The sequence below is a fragment of the Papilio polytes genome, unplaced genomic scaffold (genome assembly GCF_000836215.1).
Source record: "Papilio polytes unplaced genomic scaffold, Ppol_1.0 DF822289.1, whole genome shotgun sequence".
Classification (NCBI taxonomy): Eukaryota; Metazoa; Arthropoda; class Insecta; order Lepidoptera; family Papilionidae; genus Papilio; species Papilio polytes.
This window is the reverse complement of record NW_013526915.1, coordinates 1,474,427-1,498,051: the sequence shown is the minus strand read 5'-3', so window position 1 is coordinate 1,498,051 and position 23,625 is coordinate 1,474,427. Positions and strand designations below refer to the sequence as shown.

Sequence of the window (23,625 nt, the reverse complement as noted above, 5' to 3'; positions counted from 1 at the left end):
CTGTGTGGTCGTGATATAACACCGGGAGAGTCGACCTATTCGTGCGAAGATGTTAAAGCGGGCTCTACCACTGTACCGTGTTATACCGTTTTAAATATTTTGTTAACACATTTCAGTTGCCACCAGCAGCAAGAGTGTCAAACACAGCAATGACACCGATGGATACAGAGGAGAATACTGGACAGAGTTCAATAGACACTCCTGCAGGTAATTTATACATATACTAAATTTAAATGTACATATAACAAAGTCCTTTGCTTTTGGATAACAATTACCATTACAATGGCAATTGATGGTATTGGCTTGTAGTTTGTCTCTTTCACACACATTTTTTTCAATTTATTCACCCCCTAAATTAAATAGCGTGAAAATATATAGCCTATAGCGTATCGTAAGTGTAGGCTTTTGATTAATAAAAGAATTAATCATAAATATAGTGTCTGCTGACATGCTATATAACAAAGAAATGTGTTTGTTTTTTATTAATATAGACTAGCTGTTTCTCGCGTTTTCGTTCGCTTGTAAAAAAGCTTATGCTACTCACTGATAGCTTTTTAACGTTGAAACAATTTGTGGAATCGGCCCAGTAGTTTTGGAGTTAATATTTCAATACATACAAAAATACAAACCTACTGAACGTCAAATTTAGAAGATATTAATTGCCTAAAAAATATCACAGCGTCTATTCTCAATTCCTCTAATATGCTCATTTCGTATCTCTACTATCTATACTTATATAATAAAGCGTAAACACACACTTCTTTGTTGCCTAAGATGTCAGCAATCACAGCACATTTTCGAATAAATATTTTTTTAATAAAAAGCCCTACACTTACGTCACGCTTTAGGCTATATATTTTCACGCCGTTAAACTTAGGGGTAAATATTTTGGATAAAACCCTAATGTCGGAAAGAGACCATAAGTTGTTGCCAACATCAAGGAAGCAAGGTTGCCGTGGTTTGACATCATGTTATGTCATTTTGACATTTGCAAATAATAATTTGACAAATGTGAACAATGAAATGTAATTTTTGTAATGTTATATTTTGCGGATGAAGTCGCATAGGAACAGCTAGTCTTTTAATGTGATAATCATATTTTAATGATTATTTTATTTCATTCAGTACATTCATGTTTCAGAACCGCCTGCAGAAAATCCTATAGACGCTGTTGTAGAACTGGAAGCGCCCTCTATCGAACTACCTGTCAACTGATTTCATTTTATATTCATTGTTACAATATAGAATAAATTTAATTAATAAAAAATTATGGACTAAATAAATATGACTCAATTAAGCAGAATAGTTAATTGTGGTAAACTTAAGTATAAAATAAATAAATATTAAATGGTAGTTTTTTATTACCCTGTAACTATATTATACCCTGTTTTAACAAACAACAATCACAATAAAGAGTATTCAATACTTTGGCACAACGAGGTGTTTACAAGGTATATAAAAATTAGTTATTTACATAGACTATATGTATTAGCAGTGTCTACAGTAAATTTTATGTCGCCACTTATACGATTTTTAACAAAAACAAATTATAACCATATTCAAATAACAAAATAATATCGTTAGGACTATCGCTTATTGCACAAAATTAATTTTTGTACTAAAGTTCAGTAGAACAATCTTACAATTAAAATACTTACCAACTAATAAAACTATATTTTATAACTGGCAATACGACTAAAGTTACTCGTGTGACCAATAGATGGCGCTATTATTAATATTAAAACGATTTATTTTACAAAAATCCAAGGTGTTAAATTTTCTTAAATGTCTAGTTTTGAGTGCATACGGAGTATATCTTATACTTATTTTTGTACACTTTTGCACCTTGACTAGTACTTATAAGTAACTTTTATTATTCCTGCATTAACAGTATATTTCTAACAGTTTAGTGGCTATTAAGTCATACCCATGCAATAAAAAAGGTACTTAACGAACCATAAACGTGGAAGTTAGAATTTGTCTATTCTAACCTCTTTTACCAGGTAACCGAGCAACTTTGTTAAGGAAAGGCGAGATAGACGCGAAATCCTCACATTCAACTATCAATTTCCCTTTATACTTGATGCAGGATTCCGCACACAGTTGTCCTTCGAACCAGCTGCCGAGCATCTTCTTGCATTGAGCACAGTTCTCTATGCAGATATCCATTGGGTCATAACCGGTTGCTGGAAAAAAATACGTTTAAATAAATAAAATAAAAGTACATTTATGTAAGCCCTTAATCAGAGTAAATGTAAAGAATAAAATAAAAGCTTTGTGTTTCATCCATTATTTTAAAAAACAGATGTCCTTAATATTTTGTATTTAGGAGTCCTACAGCTAAATCCGGGGTCGGTTATAATTTGCAAAGATAAGATAAGGGACAAGACAGGGTAAGCGGTTTAATTTTGATTAACCTGCTGGGCCTAGCAAAATATAAAACGGGTGAAGGTTTATGAGAGTATAAACGTGGTTGTGCAGTGGCGAAATACCCACACACAAATGATTTGCTATCTTACTCCTTTCTTTAAAATAAATAGAGACAATAGAAATACCACGGTAAGGTAATTTACTAAACAAATGCAACTGTATGAAGGATTTTGTTGCCCCTTAGTCTGTGTTAACATTAACTTAGTAACGGTCTAACATCGTAAAGCGCCTATAAAAGATTTACGATCTTTACTACACCGTGTTTTAGTGTATTAAAATAAAAATATATTAAATTTTTCGTTTAGACAACCATTATTTGGGACATAAAATTTCAGACTGCCTACTTATCTGGGTCTTCGAATTTATGTTAACGTAGCATACATTTTTTAGGAGTCTAATCTCATATAATATCGGTTTGACCATTAATAAGAAAATGGCTGAATTGACCTCAAAGCATTTCGTGAAAGAATTCAGTAGCTATTATCTCTAAAAAAACATTAGATTCAAGACTCAACTTTATTTAGTCTTCAATCTTCGTGGTCGCTAAGGAAGACTATATAACAAAATTGAATACGCGACAATGTCTATTATTCAAAAGCTTTATATATGTTCTAAAACCACGTTTATTAAGATTTATCTAAGTCTAAGATACGGATGTTTTAGTAGATGCGGGATGAAGTCACTTAATTCTAGCTTGCAGACGTAACCCGGCAAACATTAATATAAGCTGCTAGCGCGATGTTATTTTAGACTACATTCGTTTACTGTTTGTGATTCGCTGCCTTGATTTTGAATTTAAATTATTAATTCGTTTTAAAAAAACAGAGGTTTTTTAGCTGTTTTAAAGTTAAAAAAATACTATACATCAAATCGGTGAGATTTTTTAGCATTAAAACTCTAATTTTTTTTTAAAGATTATTTAAAGGTACTCGGTTTTTGAACCAGTTTTTGTTTAATATAGTATAGATTTAACTCAATTATAGCTTTATGCTAGATAAATAACTCATTACGTGAAACAGGTCACTTTTAAACCCGTGGTTAATTTTTGACCCAGCCAGGAAAATAATTTTAAGCTTATGCCTGCGACTTTGCCTATAAGCAAGTAAAAAATCTGTAATAAATATATCCCATGTAACTCAACGATAATGTAGTTTTCTAGTGGCAATTTCTTAAAATCGTGCCACAATTTTTTAATTTATTCATTACATAAACACGACTCTTTCGTCTTCATAAATGGTATAAGAAAATATTCTTTACTGATAATTGGGAAATAAATAAATCTATGTATTCTAAGATTGTTTCGAGAGCACATGCTTCACTTAATTTCCCAGATTAATTTGCAGAGTTAATTACAAAATGTATCAACACCATCTGTGACGTCATTGCGGAAGTCTCATATTGACTAACTAAACTAGCTCCATATTACGACGTTTTAAAAAACTAGTATTGAGAGAACCCGTTGATATGTGAACAAGTTGTCGATAATACATTCTGTAGAGTGTAAAAAACCACTTTATTGCTAAATTACTTGTTCAAAAACATATTTCTTTGTTTTTAAAACGAGAGGAATCTAATCATAGTTGAGGGTGAGCCGCTGCTCTTCCCTGACTCCTTTTTTTTTGGTGTCGGGAAGGAAAAAACCCCCTCGGTGACCATCCTCTAGTGACATTGACGAAGGTTCCGGGATCTCCAAGGAACACACCGGAACCTTCGGTACTCAAACTCTCTGTGGCTCCACGATGTTAGAAACAAAGGACCACTCGAGGTTACCGTCTTCCTGGGATCGTTTTGATAGTCTATCAGGGCCCCCGCCCTGATCTACCACGACCCCAAGGGTCCCAGACTCCTAGAGACTCCAAAAATTAAATTATAAAACTATTTCGACTCCCTTAAACACTGCACTGCACTATTTCCTATTAATATTTACAGCATCTTTTAGTTTCACATTAACTTCAAAAACTCAATACTGCTGGTATTTAAGTAATAAATTCTCGTATAATAAAATACAGTTTTCCTTAATTCAAAAGCTATTAAGTTATGAAATAATACCAAACTATTGAGATTAAAATGTAATACAATGTAAATTGTTAATGGAATTTGACACTTATGTTAACAAGATATAAGATCGAATACTGAATATAATTTAAAACAAAATAAACCTATTATAAAACGCAGTTAAATAATTTAATATTTAAATATATCGCATGGCTGAAATTTTTAACGGATTGTTATGTTTTTTGTATCAAAAACTATCAATCAATTCAATTACAATGTAGACTGTAGTAATATTTCTCAGAATGCATTATACGAGTAAAATTCGCGTAATATAAACAACATATGACTAGATCTTTCTTCTAGAATTTTCTAAAACGTATAAGGAAGACATACGGCCGAGGAAATACTCGAATCAAAACATTCTTTGTGCGGAGGTTGACTGTTATTTATTGAACACATTTAGATAAAGTTACAAACCAGAGCTCGTAGTATATTCTAGTAACAGTTATTAAGAATTTATTTATTTATTATTAATTAATATAATTAATAATAAATAAATATTGTATCTATTATTAGCCTATTAAAGAAAATAAGATGTCTTCGGACTATTACTTATTATACAATTGGAGTGTCTGTTTGTAATATGAAAAGAAAAATTCCAGATTTCGGGAAGATGGTGTATTTGCGTTGCTGATAACGAAAATCGCATTTAACATTTTTTGTCTGTCAGTCTGTCTGTCGGCTGAGTCGATTTCAACCTGATTTTCATTGAATGGTAGCTGACATAGACGGGCATATTATAGGCTACTTTTTTAATTAATAATGCGTGGACAAAGTCGCGGGCAACAGCTATATAATATAATTTTCAACCCTTTGACGGAAATTGCGAGAAAAAACGTAAAGTTTAAAATCGTTAAAGCAAGAAGAACATAAAGCTATTTAATTTCTTGATGGATTAAGATCGAATTTCGACAATTAGGCAACCGGTAATAACAATAAATGTTACCAGCGTTTTGTTACAAGTTAGGGCATTATTTAATTTTTATTTTTAAATATTTTTAATGGTGAAAGAATTAATTAAAATCGGCCCAGTAGTTTTTGAGTTTAATCGTTACATATAAAAACATTTACTTTTGTAATATTAGCATAGTTTACTATGATTCCAATGGGAATGACTTTTTTATTCTTATGAATTTTATATTCATAGAGAAATGAATATCTTAAACCACAATGACAACGTGTTTTTGGCTTAAAATTTACCAGCTTAAACTCACTATACCAATAATGCTTGTGTTGTGTTCGAAATTCAATTTATTAAAGCTAACCGCCTTGGGTTTAGAAGGTGTCGTTAAATCCTTGTTAAGAGTACAGTACATGTACTAGGTATTCCACGTATGTATTTTGTCCTATAATACAAAATTAAGGTGAAGGCAAGGTCAAACGGATTGAGTCCGGTCAGTAATAGCATAAACCTAGATTTAGCAGCTATATTAAACGTTCATAAAATGAAATTTGGTATCTAATTTTAATCAAAATCCTTTAACATGTGTGAACTTGTAAAATATTTGTTTCATTGATAAAAGCATACATTAAAGAATACGAAAGCAGGAGAAATTAGATGATCTTAAAGCCCTTTATCCACTAAAATGGTCGTGTTTTGTTAAAAAAAATACAAACATTTATTTTAATTGGAATTTTACATAATGGCAAATTAAAAGGTGAACATTATGAAAATGACAGAGTTCTAAAAACATCAATCAAAGTTCGTTTCGAACTTACATTTCAGTTTCCAACTAGGTAAGTAATTTGGCAAGAGACGAATTTGTTGACGAAATAAATGTATTTGCAAAGTTGAATTTTTTCCAATCGAATTAACACATTATGTACTATCTAGAAATTAGACAACTTATACTTGCTTGGATTTTATTCAATAATTTTTTATTACGTCAATTTATTAAAAGTTCCATGTATCGGGCATCTATACTATAATAAAGCGTAAACACACATTCTTTGTTGCATAAGATGTCAGTAACTACAGCACATTTTTGAATAATTCTTTTTTTTATTTAAAAGCCCTACACTTACGTCACGCTTTAGGCTATATGTTTTCACGCTATTAAACTTAGGGGGAAAAATTTTGGATAAAAACCCTAATGTGGGAAAGAGACCATAAGTTGCTGCCAACATAAAGGAAGCAAGATTGTCAAGGTTTGTCATGTCATGTCATTTTGATATTGGCCATCGATAATTTGACAAATGTAAACAATAAAATAAAATTTTCATAATTTCGTGCGCACGGGAACAGCTAGTATTAAATATGTACAATATATCACAACTTAGGTCTCACATAAGTTAGTAAGTTTATCGATACATTTGCAAAATTACTAAATTAAAGCTTTTACGAATAAATGACTGTATGAAATATAAATACAACAGTGATAATGTAGGAATGATTTTTAAATTTTATTTCAGTCCATTGATCAAATTCACTCATGCGAACCGTGAGCTGATCTACAGATCATCGATGTTAGCTGAGTTACCCATGACTAGTTAAAGAATGACGCGCGAGGTCAAGTGTAAGTATATTGAAATTGCGCAACGAAACGCCTCGGCGAAAGTAAACCGGCCAATTCGCGGATTGGGGTCATTGCCTCGATTCGCACGAGAGCCTCACCGCGCCGTTAGTTGTGCCACCAAAGTCGCGCCAACTGCAAACTTTGTCAAGTTTTAAGTTTAGGTTCCGTAGTCATTTTTAAAATACAGTAAAAAGCTATAATTTTTTGTATAGTGATTTATGTCCTGACTTACCGCAAGTTTCCGTTGACGTAATTCTTGTATACTAATAATTCCGCTCCCGCCAGTGTTTAAAATAATCAAATGTACACAATTCATGTATATGTTTGGACAAAAACCTTCAAATATGAGAAAAATTAGCACTTGCATCGTAAATGTGTTAATGGAAAAATTTTTGTCTGTAAACAATGTCCGTTATTTATGTTTCCTGGTTAATTGTGTTGTTTTATCTTGCAAATAAAACAGTAATTTAGACACTCCCTAGAGGACTACGGATCCCTAAATATAGATGCTTTTGCAATTTGTATTAGTGACAAGCTATGTCCTTAAAGAGAACACGTGGCTTAAATATCATGTGCTTAACTGTTAGTGAATTAAATTTGCATTTTGCTTTTAATTGATTCATAATTTGTGCAACACGTTTAAAGTATCGCATCTCCCTTAACTTTTTAATTTTTATATATTTAGTTTGCTATAGTTTAGTATTATTAATATTCCTATTATCCTATGTCGATTAAAAAAGTTAATCTAATTTTCTTTTAAATGTTTATTTAAGTTTGCGAGAAATGTTTAAAGCCTAAATAAAAGATTTATTTGCTAATTTTGTATTTAATAGTCCTTAAAATGAAGGTGTACAATTATTCTGTAGGTTTTGCCAAATTTTTCATGAAAATAAGAATAAACTTAAGGCACTGTGTCGGTTACATACTTGTCCTACAAACAGGAATGTTTAGTCAGCAATTTTATAAGTGGTTGGCAATGCCCCAGCAAGTAGATGTGCAAAGTTTCGTACATTACTTTTGGCACCAATGTTTATGTTACTACGTGGAAATTCCTTTGCTAAGTTTAATTAAGGTTTATTTAAATAAATTGGTATTCTACGAAAAGGTATACGATTTTGAATTATTCTTATTGATGGGAAAATTAATAATATGGAGTAATATTAAAAAAGAAATTATAAGTGAAAGCGTTATTTATATTATACTAGCTGTTCCCATGCGACATCATCCGCATAAAATTATAAAAATGTCATTTCATTGTTTACATGTGTCAAATTATCAATTGTAAATGTCAAAATGATATGACATGATGTCAAACCTTGACAACCTTTCCTCCTTTGATGTTGTCAGCAACTTATGGTCTCTTTCCCACATTAGGGTTTTTATCCAAAATATTTACCCCTAAGTATAACGGCATTATATAGCCCAAAGCGAGACGTAAGTATAGGGCTTTTTAATAAAAAAAGAATTATTAGAAAATATGCTTTGATTGTTGACATCTTAGGCAACAAAGAAGTGTGTGTTTATGCTTTATAATAATAGTATAGATTTATCGATTGACTTAGTATATTTAAATACCAAGTTTTGTATTTGACTCACTTCAAAAGGAAGATAGTTCAACTTGTCTTTGTTTTTTAATTACTTGTCATGCATATTTTAAAAATAACTACAGTTATGTCGTACTTTAGTCACAAAGTTCGTTACTAATATATTCATACAAAATGTCTCCGCTAAGAAAGTTTTTGTAGCAATGAATAAATTAATAATTCACTGCGCGTCAGAGCTTACGTTATTCAGCTTTTAGGCTCTAATTTAAGTATTTCATAAGAATATAACAGCGCCGCTAAATCGTCTTTCACACATTTATAACAAAATCTCTAAGCAATCAAACATTGATATATTTAATGATTCAAATTCCTTAATTAAAACTAAAATTAAAAATTATTATTTCAGTAAAGATCACACACCTTAGGTATACATTAAGTTATTTTTCTTTTTTGTGGTGAGTTTTAGTTTTTAATTCTTTGTCATGTAAAACTTTTGTTTTTTATCATAATGTTGTGTTAGCCTGTAAGTGTATCCAAGATATTGTGTTTTAGTTATAATTATTTTTCTTCATCAAACTTGACTTATTTCACGTGATACTTTGGCTTCCTATTGTAAATAAATAAACAAATAAGGGCTGCTTATATCGATACATTTTTAATTAGCTATTTATCCGACTTCCCATAAGAAGGAGGTAATTAATTCGTCTGTATGTTTTTTATGTGTGTTACCGCATAACTCTGCCGCTAGTGGACCGATTTTGATAATTCTTTTTTTATCCGATAGGTAGTGCTTGCAGGTGGGTCCCATTTTTTTTGATTATATAACAACTACAGATGGTTGTTAAAGTTTTAGGAGTAGTAACATACTGAAAACAATCAGTTATTTAATATTTTTCTTTGGTACAAATGTACCTTTTCTGTTTGTATATTTTCCTAAATGTGTTCGTATTCCAGTATACAAATTTTTATGAAACTTAACAATATTCTGAGGACAAACGTAAAATATTTGTGTCGTAAAATTTTTGAAATCAGATAAAAATGTATTCTGTTTTAATGAGACTTGTATGCACTGTGACGTTATTTTAATTATTCATATTTAGACATTTTGACTTTAGCATTGCATACCGTTACGTAATAAAAATGCAAAGCTTTTCCCTTTGTTGTCTTTTTGCCATATTAAAATAATGAACAGTTGAAAAACATTCTGTTTGTAAAACCTTGCCAATTAGTGATTCTTTGTTGTTCCGCAAGAACAATTATTTTATTGAAACTTATGCTTTACATTATGCTAATAAAAGCTGTAGTTTGAAATCTGCACTGGCTTACAACTGGCATATAAACACTAACTACAGCAGAGCCAGGTTAGTGTCCAACAGTACTGGACAAATGTTAACTAAAAAATTCTACCATAGAATATTTTATAGACGCGACATTTTCGATTTGATTCCCAACATGCTAGCATCGTTATTTGTTTTTATAAAAACAAATGAATAAAAATCCCGTAAGATAAGTTCCTATCTGTAAAAACATTGTTATCCCTATTACTCTTTGCAGAACAAATGAAACAACGATATGTCGATAGACATCCAGTTTAAATATTTGCTGGGAAGATCTGTGTACTATAAGATTATAAAAACTTACCAATAGCAGGATTTCCTTTAGATTTCCTTATTATAGTTGCCAACATCATTAACGATAGTACGGTAAGGAAGTTTCGCTGCACCACCATCATTTCAAATTCTAAAATAATTCACATTTTTTTGTAAATAGGGAATACTCTTTGGATATTATGATACACAATTTAAAGAACTATTTAATATTAACTTTATAAATTGCCTTAAATTAATTTACTAAAGTGGCTACAATATTAAATTCGCATTTAACAACTTCATACAAAACTTTATAAACAAAGTACTTACAGCACTTAGGTAATCCCAGATAATGTTTTGCCTTTTTCAAGTATATATTAATATAATAAAACATGTTTATGATACATAATGTATATCGTCGACCATACTCAAAGTAAAATAGTCACTAAGGGACGTCTTTACCATAGATTAAACATAAATTTTACTATAAGATGTCTAATTAGGTATTAAACTATGTGCAGCACGAGTGCTAACATAAAAATTTGTTTATTATGTAAGTATATTACTATTTGTAGTTGTCGTTAAAAACAGAACAATAACTAATATTAGGGTCCTTAAAGTAAATTGAGACCCAAACTGGTACTTAGCATATAACTCCCTTTAATTACTACGTTAAAGGGCTTACAAAGGACTTGTGTATGATTAGTTTCGTAATTATTGTAAACTAACCTAACTGGGGTTCAAACATTTATGTGGCCTATTTCAAAGAGGTTCGAAAATTGTACTTATGCTTGGTTTTGAATGTTTTAACCATAATCGCAGATAATATAATCTGTCCTAGATGTTAAAAGAAACAACAGCAATAATAGTAGTTTGAGCGTATGGTTTGGTACCTAATGTCCCGTCTGTTGATATTTATAAGTAGTCTTTGAGTTAAATGTAATTTACAATATGACAAAATATGCAACAGCTACCCATGTTTAAATAACTAAAACACGTTAAGTGTGAAAGGCTTAATACGAAAGTTTCACTTCAATTTGGACGGTGAAGGTATAAGACTGGAAAAGGGTCTTGATAGAACTTGTTGAGCGGAGATAAAAACATGAATATTTTACTTCTAAAATTAAGAGAATTGTTTATTAAAGTTAACTACGTTTTGTTCATCTAATACTTAATATATTTTTAATATTTGTCACACTTACTGTATTCATAAAAGCTGTCATTTAGATGACAATTATTTGTCACTACACTGGAACTACATTCGCACTGTTTCGATTTCGTTAATTAAATAATATTAAAAAAAAATACATAAGCGACCGTTCGTATATCGCACGTGTTTAAATATGAAACCAGTCGTCTTGTCCATACGTGATCGAGGGGAAGGGGAGGGGAGTTGCATAGTTCGTGCGTCAGGAACACCCCAGGAAACGGATCTATATGTACTTTACCAAACCCGAAAGTTCTAAGTAGGAAGTCGGTGACGTTACGTATGTTGTAACGTAGATATGACTTATGTAACGTGCGTGGAAATGAATGTCATTTTATTACGAATTTATGTACTTGATGATTTCATCGTATTTTTGTACGAAAATTTCACTTTAACACTCTCATGCTATAGTGAAATTTTCGCTGGAACACAATGAGATCATCTATTTAAGTAACACTTTTTTTATGTATTAAAAGTTAAATTTCGCCTTTTATTGCTATCTTGAAATTTGCTTTTTTAAGTCAGACGATAATAATGTATTACTCATTCATAAAATTCCGAATAAAGTAGGGAAATAAGATTTAAGTCCACATTATTCTTTAGTGCGTATGTTGACTGGCTAGCCTTCAGAAGTAGCCCCAGGCGCCTGAATACTTGTACACTGATGATACTTTAGGGTTATTCTGATATATTTTTTAACAAATAGAAAGTAAAATTTAATATTCAAGATTCAAGATCATCTTGACTTTGCTTTCTCACTGTTTCATTTGATCCAATGATTCCAAGTAATTATCACCGAGATAGCCCGTTTAGTGTCGGTTACTATGAAAATATACGACTGCTTAAGTAACTATTTATTGATTCTGAGTGTGGAACTAAAGTATTTTTATGCATCTTAAATTTTAATAGCCATTAAAAAAACGTTTTATTATAGTTACCATATCGTATTTATATTTTAATTAGAACCGTATTAGATTAAAAACTTTGGCGCCGCGACGTCATTAATTTTTTATTTGTAAGATCAGAATAAACCGCGTTAACGACAACGAACTCACTTCCGCGGTACCGGACAAAAGTCAAATGTAAATAACCTACAGCTACACAACCTGTACACAAACGATTGTTTCGATAGTTTTTTCACATATCTTGTATTAATAGAACTAACTAAAATGGGAACGAAACAAAACACGCAATGGTTGTGACGTAAATAAAATTGCACTGAGTATATTAAAAGAAGTACTACGATGTTATCTAATATTGTTAGAAATACTTCCTAATTTAATGTACGCACAATCCTGCCGGAAACAGAAGCAAGCATGATCTCTCAAGCTGGTTTGATCGGCTTCCGTGTATGAAATCATGTTCACGAAAACACGATCGAAACACAACATTAAAGATAATTTCCTGAACTTGGATTGACTTAATTTTATTACCACGTTTCGAGAGAATCGATTTATACAAAACGAGCATAATTATCCACTTCTTAATATTTTCACATTTTTAATACAGAAATGAGATTCTTTTTATATAAGTGTCTTTTATCTTATCCTAGTAGCAAGGATATAAATTTTATGTAATAATTTACGAGAACATTTTTAAATCTATAAGAAATTGAGTATCGGAGTCTATGGATAATCTATACTATTATAATAAAGCGTAAACACACACTTCTTTGTTGCCTAAGATGTCAGCAATAACAGCATATTTTTGAATAATATTTTTTTTAATAAAAAGCCCTACACTTACGTCATGCTTTAGACTATATATTTTCACGCCATCTAACTTAGGGGGTAAATGTTTAGGATAAAAACCCTAAAGTGGGAAAGAGACTATAAGTTGCTGCCAACATCAAAAAAGAAAGATTACTAAGGTTTGTCATGTCATTTTGACATTCGCTATTGATAACTAGACAAATGTAAACAATAAAATAAAATTTTCAAAATTTTATGCGGATGAAGTTACAGGGGAACAGCTAGTATCTACATAAAAGACAACTTTAATTGAATATACTATTAACATAGCATTGTAAAACATCTTGTAAGAAATGTGGAATTTGGTTTCGAAATCTTACTAATATTATAAATGCGAAAGTTTAGATGGATGGATGTTTGTTAGAGTTTGTATCCTAAACGGCTGAACAAATATCGATGAAATTTGGCATATATGTGTAATATGGTCTGGAAGAAGAGTCTACTTAGTTTTTTTTTTAATTTCACGCGGATGGAGTCGCAGGCGAAAGCTAGTCTGTTATATAGTTCTAAAACAATAATTTTCACTTGAATGCAGTTTATGCGTCACAGATAATATGTTAATTATGTTCTATAAATATCATACGGAATGCCTATAAATGTTAGCGATATAAACATTATGAAATAAGTATGGCGCGTAGATCGGAAGGGTATGTTGAACCTGCATTTATAATTGCTTCCTCGATATGTTCTCAGTAAATTGAACGTAATAGCATTTTCTATCAGTCAATTTGTACTTTACACAAACGCTTCGTTAAAATACTTGAAATATTTCTAATTATATTAAGTTAAAAAGAATAATGCATTTTTTTGTGTTTTGTTTGGGTTTGAAAAATTAATTATTAATAAATCAACTAGCTTTTGCCAGCGACTTCTTTCGTAATAAATTTTAAAAAATCTTAAGTTTAGTTCTTTTAGTATATATTGTACATCAGAATCAAATTTAATCGAGATTGGTTAATTTTGGAGTAAGATAAAAATAAACACCCATCCAAACTTTCGCATTTATAATATTACTTTAAATATTTTTTTTAAAAGAATAATTTAATATTTGTTTCGATCTGTGTACAACAGCATTACTGCGAGTTTTCTTTTGTTGATCAAAGATGACGCATAAAAGTTTTATTGTTTGACACAATGGAGAAATCGCTTTCTATGGGAACAATATTTTTTGGCTCATATACTTTCAGTAGTAAAAAGTAAACTTAACTATTTTTTCTTTGCTTTGTAATTTTTTTTATATAATATTAGGTGGCAAACGAGCAAGCGACCACCTGAATTCACCGTAAAATCCACTTTTCCTCCCCATCCTTTCCTCTTAAGAAAAGGGTGGAATGCGAAAGAGACTAAAATTAGGCCTCCGGCACCACACTCATCAGACGAAACGCGGAATTGCTTGCAGTTTACGCCAGTTTTCTGTGTGGTCGTGGTATTACACCGGGCGCGCCAACCCATTCGTGCGAAGATGTTAAAGCGGACTCTACCACTGTTAGATTATTTATTGTTTATTTACACATGTTAAATATTTGTATATTCCCACCACTTATGTATAACAAGAACAAGAATGGTTTTAATATATTGATTTTAATATTGCTTGTTTTAAAATCGCCAGCAAGCAATATTCTTACATGAATGCATTTTGCTTCAGAAAATGCCGAGCTCTTCATAACATTTATATGAAATTGTTATTTTGCTTGCAGTAGATTGAATTTTGTCTAAAAAAACATGTATAGCTAACCGTAAGTTTCCTGTTCAGAAAACAAAAACATTGAAAACCTTATCTTAAGTGTTTTTTATAAACGTACCGTCTTACTAATCTTACTAATATTATAAATACGAAAGTTTAGATGGATGGATGTTTGTTAGAGTTTGTAGCCTAAACGGCTGAACGGATCTCGATGAAATTTGGAATTGATGTAGAGGATAGCCTGGAAGAACATATAGCGTACTCACTTTTGTTTTTTCATTTTTAATTACACGTATCGTCGCGGACGAAAGCTAGTAATATTATAAATGCGAAAGTTTGCATGAACGTTTGTCACTACGTCCAAATATGTTAATGAAATTTAACTCAGATAGATTTAACATAGATTGCGCGCTGTTTTTTTTTTATTCTGCGAATAAATTCGCTAGCAAAAGCTAGTTTATGTAATAAAAGGAAATACTAATAATGATCCTTCTCCAAGCAGTTACATTACACAAGTATTGTGTTACGTGGAATTATGGTGTTTTCGCAATAGTAATTCAGATACTTATAGGCCGTACTTTCTTAATAAATCTTGATTAAAAGATCTGTTAACGTACTTAGGGGAACTAGGTTCGTTACTTGACGTATATTGCTTAGTAAAAGTAATGAAGGAATTATTCTAGTTAATGTTGATGGAATCCGTTAGATGGAGCTGTTATCAATCATACTAATATTATAAATGTAAAAGTTTGGATGGATGGATGGATGTTTATAAACTAAACTGCTGAACGGATCTCAATGAAATTTGGCATAGATGTAGAGAATAGAAGAATCTGGAAGAACACATAGGCTACTTGGTTTTGTTTTTTATTACCACGCGGACGGAGTCGCGGGCGAAAGCTAGTATCAAATATGTTATACATTTCTTTAATTAAACATAATAAAGCTTCTATTATCTATTACTAATTTTTATATTAATTTAATTAAAATTAAAACAAAACCTTCCATTTTATTTTATATATTCAAAATAATATCTAGTAATAAACATCAAAGACTATAAATTTAATTGTAAATTTTGTCTTTCACTCAATATAATTTGAAAGAGCAAATAAAACAATGGTAACAAAGCTAAAGACAAATTAATTAATATCGTTCAATAAGTCAAACCGTTTACATTTCCGTTTTGGGAACTTCGTCGCTCACTCTAGCGAGAACTAAATTCTTCTCAGTGCCTTGTAGTCTTTTGGGTTCTAAGGCGGATCTCATCTCCAGAGCTCGAGTGTCCGTTTCGAGGGAATGCTCTTTATCAGCCAAATCCAAAGCAATTTTAATTGAAGCCGATTCTAAGGCATTATATGTTGCTCTAAAACGGTTACAAAATGTAAACATACAAAGGTAACTTGTTTTTGTTTTATTGTTATACTAGCTTTCGCCCGCGACTCCGTCCGCGAGGAATTAAAAAAAAAACAAAAGTGAGCAGCCTATGTCTTCTTCCAGACTATCCTCTACATCTATACCAAATTTCATCGAAATCCGTTCAGCCGTTTTTAGGCTTTAGGCTACAAACACTAACAAACATCCATCCATCTAAACTTTCACATTTATAATATTAGTATGATTGCCCATTTTTGTAATGTGCGCAATTTAACATGGCTGGTTTAATTTGATTGAGAAATTTAAAATAAGAACGTGTGTTAAATCACAGAACAGTTTTCAATGACAATAAGAGCAGGCGCACATCTTTGACTAAACTATCGCACAACTGCTGTGCGATTATTTTGCAGCCAATTCAACTGGTGCAACTAAAACGGAGTAGTGTGCGTACCTTTATAGAAGCTCATAGGAATCAAAGCGAGACAAAACAGTTGTGCGATAGTTTCAGGTGTGCGCACACTATTAGGTATAACATCTGTAGGACGTCAAAGAAAGTTTGTGACTGAAAAATCTAAAAACTGTATTTCGTTTATAATTAATGTTTTTGGTTGAAACGTTTATCATGATTTTTCTTTGACTCACTAACGGTATGTATATTTTTGCACTGTAGTATCCTAAAGAATCATACTTTTCTACGTTCACTAAATATTACTAAAGAATTCATAACTCGAAAGATCTAAATTGATAAACCTTATTAGACTACGTTTTGTTCAAATGAATAAATGCATTAACAAATTGCTGGGTTTTGAATTGCAAAAATATTAAACCAGGATTCTTTTGTGATTTTTAACGGTAAAAGGATTCAACAAAGGTATTAAAGTGCCTTATATTCATCCGCTTACATAAATCTTAAGCAAAGCGTTGTTCAGATATAACTTCCAAGAATATCTAAATTACAAAGTTATAACGGGAGAATTTTTTTCGGACAATTTTAATTACGCGTTGAACGATTTTCGTATCTAAATCTTTTCGGAGACGCTTAAAGTCTACGAGAAAATGCCCTTCAAAATGTTTAATTTTTACTTTTAATATTCACTATAAATGGCATGTTTTGCAACATGAAAGAGATGAGCTTCTCCAACTCATTATGATGGGCAAAGTCGCAGGCAGAAGACGCGTTGGAAGGAAAAGGAAATCATGGCTAAGAAACATCCGGGAGTGGACAAGTATCGCCAGCGTCTGACATCTTTTTCGCTTGGCACAGGACAGGGTGAGATTCGCTGAGCTGACGGCCAACCTCCAGTAATGGAGAGGCATTAGAAGAAGAAGAAGAAGATTCACTATCATGCTTATTTTGAAGACCATTAATTGAAACGAAAGTAAACATACAACATTGTTATAGCTTAATAATTGAAAGTAAAATCTATCAAATTAAGACTGTTAAATGGTACAACTTTAAAGAATGACCATTTTGAGTTATTTAAACACGTACAAGGTCACAAATCTTTATTCTTTATAATCATTATTATATCTATGATATCTTCGAAGTACAAACTTACTTGGCGCAATCCAATTTTTCTTGTAGCTGACGAATTGTTTCCTTAAGGTTTTGTACTTCTTCCTTCAAGCCAATGTCAGCTTCGTCCGCAGCGAGTTCGATACCAGGCCGATAGCCGCGCGTCTCTAAACGAGTCTCTGCTACCTTCAGAGCATTTATCTTATCAGAGAATTGCTCGCCCATTATCTTAAGTTCAGCTGCTAGTTTGTCCATGTTTTCTTCCATCTGTAAAATTATTACCAGTGTATAATCGCACACTGACATTCTTTATTTTATACCTTTCTCTTTTATTGGTGCTGGAGGTCTAATTTTAGTCCCTTTTCCTGTCCATTCTTACGAGGAAAAGATGGTAAAGAAAAAAGTGGATTTGACGGCAAAAGAGATGCATAAAAAGGGGAAATATCCTTTTTATGTGAGTCTCCTTTTCTGTTAATTAAAGGTCGGCAACGCACCTGCGGATGTCTATGGGCAGAGGTTTCTTCGCCATTCCAGCGGATTCAGGTGGCCGCTGGCTCGATTGCCACCTTACCTTGTATTAAAAAAACGCAACGAAATTATACTTTTGCATTCCTTAAACAAAGTAAAAGGTACCTTCATCCTCTGCCATTCTAGTTCGTTCCTTGCTCGTTGCGTGTCGTAGATACGTTTGCGCATCATATAATTGGTGACGTCAGTTTGCGCTCGCAGTGCGTTGCGGGCGCGCTCGCGGGCCACGAAGAGAGACTCACGAAGACTCAGGGTATCCTGCAGACCATCTTCTGCCATTCTCTTCGTCGCTTCACATTTTTCTTGCCACTGCTCGTTCGTAATCATTCTGAAATCAAGATCGACGAAGATTTTATAATATACTTTCTGATTTTATTTAAAAGTAGCTGTTGCTCATAACTTCGTCCATGTGAAATTAAATAATATAGCCTGTGTTACTACAGCGATGTAGCTTTTTAATGGTGACAGGATTTTTTTAATCACTCCAGTAGTTTTTGAGTTATTTCAATACATACAAAAATACAAATCCTTCCTCTATATAATATTAGTATATACTACAAAGTTTACCTTTTTAGAAGCTAGTCTACTGTTGCAATGTTCTACGTTAATGAAAATAATGGAATGCGTTTTACCTTTTAGGCGTCTTTAAAGGATCAGATTTGTATGTTATGTTAGCACAATCTTTGTCCAGATTAAGCATATCCTTGTCGATTTGTAGAGCTTCATTTTTATCATTGAGATCGAGTTGCAATTTGAATTTGATGACCTCTAGCTTGTTAATTTTCTCCCAAGCCGATTGACAGCGGTCTGTTAGTAATTTTTTGTTGCTCTCGGTGACACATAATTCCTATAACAAAAATAGCAAATTGCATGTTTATAAATTTTATTGATGTTCCTTTTTAGGAGAATTAGGGTTAAAAGCCCACCTTTTTAACTTTATGTTTTCAAATTGCAATTTGCTATCAATACTTGGGGAGAAACAAAACCTAATTGTTATTATTTAAACCGTAACGTGTAAATAGAATCAAATTTGTGACACGTAAAAAGAAACAATAAGACAATAAGATTAAATCTAAAGAAGTCTAAGTTCGTGACTAAATTTAGCATATTTCCGCACCGGAAGCGATACTTGCAGCATGTCAATCGACAGTCTTCATACTGTACAATGAAGACAAAGGGGTGCAAACGTCTACCTGACTTTACCATTATTGTACTGGAACCCGGAAAATAGCAGACACACCAAAAACCACTTTGGTATTCCCGTCACATGACCACCACAATATGGTTATTTTATAAATACGAACGTTCATAAATTTGTAAAACTTTCAAATCTCATTAATTAAACCATTTGTACTCGTTCTCATTATAATCATCATCCGCCTTTGTCTGCCCACAGCTGGACGTGGGGTTACGCAATTGATTAATGTTTTAATTGGAATAAAACTAGAGTTTTTACTCGAAAAAAATCACGCAACTATATATAACCTATTTAGGTTAGGACAGTACCTTCTTCAATTCAGTGTCAGCAAGATCATAAGTTAGCTCAGTACTTCTTCTGCCATCTCGATTAGACAAACACTCAGAGCAAATCAATAGCGGTACATTTAATTGTTCCAATTCTCTTTCCGTAGACGCTTTCTCTTCTTTCAATGCATTCATTTCTCTGTCCAGGCGGTCCAAGAGTTCTTGCAGAGTCGATTTCCATTGTTCAATTTCGTATACTCTGGAAAACGCAAAATAATAATAAGTAATTGTTTATTTTGTACCAACATTTATTAAAGTCTTGAGTTACTGTCAAACTTAGAGTCGTTAATTTCTTTACCAAAGGAGACCCTTAGTGTTCACTAAATTATTGAAGGCCACATATTGAAACGACATTTAAATGTAACAGTGTCTTAAATGCCTCTGAATTCCATAAAAAATGACTTCTGATTGATTCTATGTGGAGTTTACAAAGCAACGTGTTTAAGATTCATTTTAAAATTTGGCTGAGTAGATAGTTAGAGTAGAAGTCATGAAAGTATGATGCTTTGATAACTACTGGTACACTAGTTAAATCAGTAATTTCTTTGAAACACGACTTATAACATTATCCGTACCTTGCTCTCAGACGGTTGTTGTTATGATAAATGTCCCAGTCGGTTTTAATTCTAGTTTCATTTCGCAGTTGCCGCGCGCTGTGCCGAAGATCGAAGGCATCTGCTCTTCGGGTATCCGCTGTCACCTGAAACAAAAGCACATCTTGTTGTTTATCACATTTTATCAAAATTTAAATGGAGAAATACCGTAATGTTGGTGCCAGATATCAAAATGGTAATCCGTTATAAAAATTGGGTTATAGTAACAACTACTTTTTTGTATATCTTTTATACGTATAAAAAACAGATTAAATAACATCATTTGCCGACTGAAACATTTTTTACAGAAATCTTTTATTTTTAAAAATTAACAAGAGGATAATGTTAAATTTTAAAGTAACAATTAATTTAAACGTCGAGGGAATGAACCAGCACTGAGGTACTTGAATTATCAGTACAAAGTAAAGAAATACCTTTGGGATAGTAGTGTTTTAGCAAAAATACGTTCGGTTTAGCCTCTCCGTTTGCCATCCTGAATAAAATTATACGACACATGTTGTACAGATAGTGGTATACTGATCAGCATACAATGGCACTATTTCTATCATAACCTTTTTGTATACTGTCATAACCTCTTTGTATACTTGTTTGTATACATTTGTATAAAAACTCATACCTTTGGGTTCTTCAGTAGAACGTTATTTACATTTAAATCTTACGCTAGTGTTGCACTTGGATCCCATTAAGGGATCAATAAAGGAGCATATACATACAAAAATACAATTGTATCCTCTTTATAATATTAGGTATACATAATAGCGTTTTTTAAAAAGAAACTCATCATAATATTTAGTGATAACAGTTGTACAATTTCCTTAAAATATGACATGATATTGAAAAAATTCATTGTACAAATAAAAGATACATTAGTATCACGAAGTATCAAAACAAAATGACTACAAAAGTTTGGGTTCATTCCAATTTTTTGTTCTACATTATTCCTATTTATCAAAACTGCTATTCATCGATACAAATATTAATGAATTTGTGAAACATTTGTTTGAAAAAAACTATTGTTGAATACAAAATTATACAAGACAAAAGCTATTACTATGAAAGTTTTGCAGAACTTCGCGAAATATACGGGGACAATCCCTAACGATGCAGTATGAATGCCAATGGGATCGTTTCAACTTTTGTAACTAAAAACAAAACTTAACCGAAATGAATATTTACAACGGTACGTCTAGGTTTGAATAAAAATCACGTTTCGTCCCGAGAGAGAGTACAGTTTGCAAGAAATTATTATTAAAACAACCCTTAGTATTATTCTACGCGAAAAAAATAAAACGTTTTGTTGACCTGAATAATATAATGCAATGAAAACAACTTTTAAATTACACGAGAAGGAATCTACATCTAGTTACTGAGTGAAATTTCACAAACATTTATTATTTTAAACGTTTCCGAACAGCTGTGCAATTTAGGTAAGGACTTAAGGCCATAAAATTAAGATGGTTGGTGTCGCAGAGGTATACTTGACTGCCAGTAACTGGCCCACCTGCCTGTAATCATCTGTCACGAACTAGCTACTGGTATCTCTAACTGGAATGAAAGTAAATATTTGGTTTTGTGTTCCTTCGACGCTTGACACTTGTTTCGCTTGGTCTTATGAACACTTTACTGGCATGTGTATACGCATTGCGGCAGTGGCTGACACGTGCCAGTAACAGGGATGCCAGTAATGACTTTATATTACTAGCATATTTATTGCCGCCCTAACTGCCGATTTGTTACTTTTTAAATGTCGTAACATGGGTCGTTCAAAGTGTAAGTATAACCTACCTGTATTCAACCCAGCTCTATTTTTTATTTTCAAGAATTTATCTTGTAGAAAGAAATGCTTAGTTGCAGATTTTAAAAGATCATGAGATTAGCTGAGGATAAAAATACGTTACCTGTAATCCGTAGAGGCGGGCGTCCCAGTCAGGCAAACTTAAATGCGGCAGAGGCTTTTCATAAGTCACGACTGACTGCATAATTATAATTTATTCTTGACTATGTAATACAAAATAAAAGAAATTATTTTTTACAAAAAAATATTAAAACCCTGTCACTATTGAGTGATTCGATTTTGTGTTCGAAATTTAAAACACATTTTGAGGAACAATTTATTTTTAAATAAAAATCTTTAATAATACGACCTTATTTGTGCTTGCTTAAATTTGGATAAAAAGGGAGAATGTTACCCAAAAAAACTAGTACCTATTATAACCTAATAAAATTGTTATCAAAACGTCTTAGTATGCCTATTAAAAAAATACTGAAGTTAAAGTCTAAGGAAAACACAAAACATTTTAAATTATAGAGGTTTTAAGTTATCAGAGGTCTATGTTGTAGAGGTTTTGGGATCTGATGGGAAGGGAACATACTATTTTTTAAAGTTATAGAGGTTTTTAAGTTACCAAAGTTTGAGTTATTAAGGTTCTACTGTAGTTATCTGTGTAGAGAATTGATTAGAATTTTCCAGAATATATTTATTCAACGAACTTTCTTTTCGGTACAAAAATGTTCCTAATTTTTCCAAGACGTATGTATAAATAAGAAAGTCTAAACTTTTCCATACATTGATAGATCGACATGTCTTAAAGTTTCTCGTAAGTTGTATGCAGAGTGAAACTTTTATATTGCACTAGCGAAAAATTCTCGTCGCCTGTGTGTGTAGCAAACAAAATGTATTCAATTTTATACTTAATTTAAAACAACATTGAAAAGAAATAAGCTTAGCTAGAAAGAAGTTATGCATTCATAAAGTATTTGCTAAGTTTATAACTTTTTTTAAATAATTATTTGACATGATGATATTTTAAAAGTATGCATTAAGAAAAAGTTAAATCTGATATGGAGATGTTAGGACCCTTATTGTAAGCAAAATTTAATATAAGACTAATTTAATTTAATATTATTTTATGATTTTTTGTACCGAAAAGTTACTTCAAAGCTCATTAGGTTTTGTGTGGGCTGTGAACTTGACTGTCCTTTAGATTTAGAGATTTAGTTTTATTTAAGTAACTCGGCTAATAGAAAATAATAATCATTTAAATATAGTTTTCTTTAATAATCAAGTGGTAAATTATAATGCAACGTAGGAGGTCTGCATTTAATTGAAATTTAAGTTAGTATATAATGTAATTTTAAACTGATGCAGCGCCTGCCGTTATGATAATGTTAGTGCGGCGAGTAAGTTGCATCATTTACATTGCTAATATTAATTGTCAGGGAGGATTAGTTTTTAATAAAAAATGTATTTTTAAAATTAATTGTATTCGCTTTTAGTAGAAAAATGGAAACAA

At 31.7% G+C, this 23,625-nt stretch overlaps 2 protein-coding genes and 1 long non-coding RNA gene across 3 annotated transcripts; 1 reads left to right on the top strand and 2 right to left on the bottom strand.

Annotated features, from left to right (window-relative positions):
• Positions 1–112: 112 nt before the first annotated feature.
• LOC106106341 lies at positions 113–1,348 on the top strand. Its single transcript, XR_001225796.1, has 2 exons — positions 113–207; positions 1,142–1,348. It is a non-coding gene; the product is annotated as an uncharacterized LOC106106341 (long non-coding RNA).
• An 86-nt stretch (positions 1,349–1,434) lies between these two features.
• Positions 1,435–11,791, bottom strand: LOC106106340 (eclosion hormone). The gene is made up of 3 exons (XM_013286917.1): positions 11,337–11,791; positions 10,187–10,285; positions 1,435–2,186 (listed from the first exon to the last, which is right to left on the bottom strand). Exons 2-3 carry the CDS (start codon positions 10,275–10,277, stop codon positions 1,987–1,989), a joined length of 291 nt encoding a protein of 96 aa, XP_013142371.1. The 5' UTR covers positions 10,278–10,285; positions 11,337–11,791; the 3' UTR covers positions 1,435–1,986.
• Positions 11,792–15,850: 4,059 nt separating this feature from the next.
• LOC106106338 (tektin-2) lies at positions 15,851–22,415 on the bottom strand. Its single transcript, XM_013286916.1, has 7 exons — positions 22,231–22,415; positions 20,294–20,418; positions 19,701–19,917; positions 18,827–19,041; positions 18,300–18,522; positions 17,710–17,933; positions 15,851–16,139 (listed from the first exon to the last, which is right to left on the bottom strand). Exons 1-7 carry the CDS (start codon positions 22,309–22,311, stop codon positions 15,947–15,949), a joined length of 1,278 nt encoding a protein of 425 aa, XP_013142370.1. The 5' UTR covers positions 22,312–22,415; the 3' UTR covers positions 15,851–15,946.
• Between the last annotated feature and the right edge of the window lie 1,210 nt (positions 22,416–23,625).

Coding starts and splice junctions, on each gene's coding strand:
- LOC106106338 (XM_013286916.1), bottom strand. CDS start 22,311: ATGCAGTCAGTCGTGACTTATGAAAAGCCTCTGCCGCATTTAAGTTTG. Junction 19,918..20,293: donor AACAACCGTCTGAGAGCAAG/GTACGGATAATG, acceptor TGCGTTTTCCAG/AGTATACGAAATTGAACAAT. Junction 17,934..18,299: donor TAGAATGGCAGAGGATGAAG/GTACCTTTTACT, acceptor ATAATTTTACAG/ATGGAAGAAAACATGGACAA.
- LOC106106340 (XM_013286917.1), bottom strand. CDS start 10,277: ATGATGGTGGTGCAGCGAAACTTCCTTACCGTACTATCGTTAATGATG. Junction 2,187..10,186: donor TAAAGGAAATCCTGCTATTG/GTAAGTTTTTAT, acceptor ATTTTTTTCCAG/CAACCGGTTATGACCCAATG.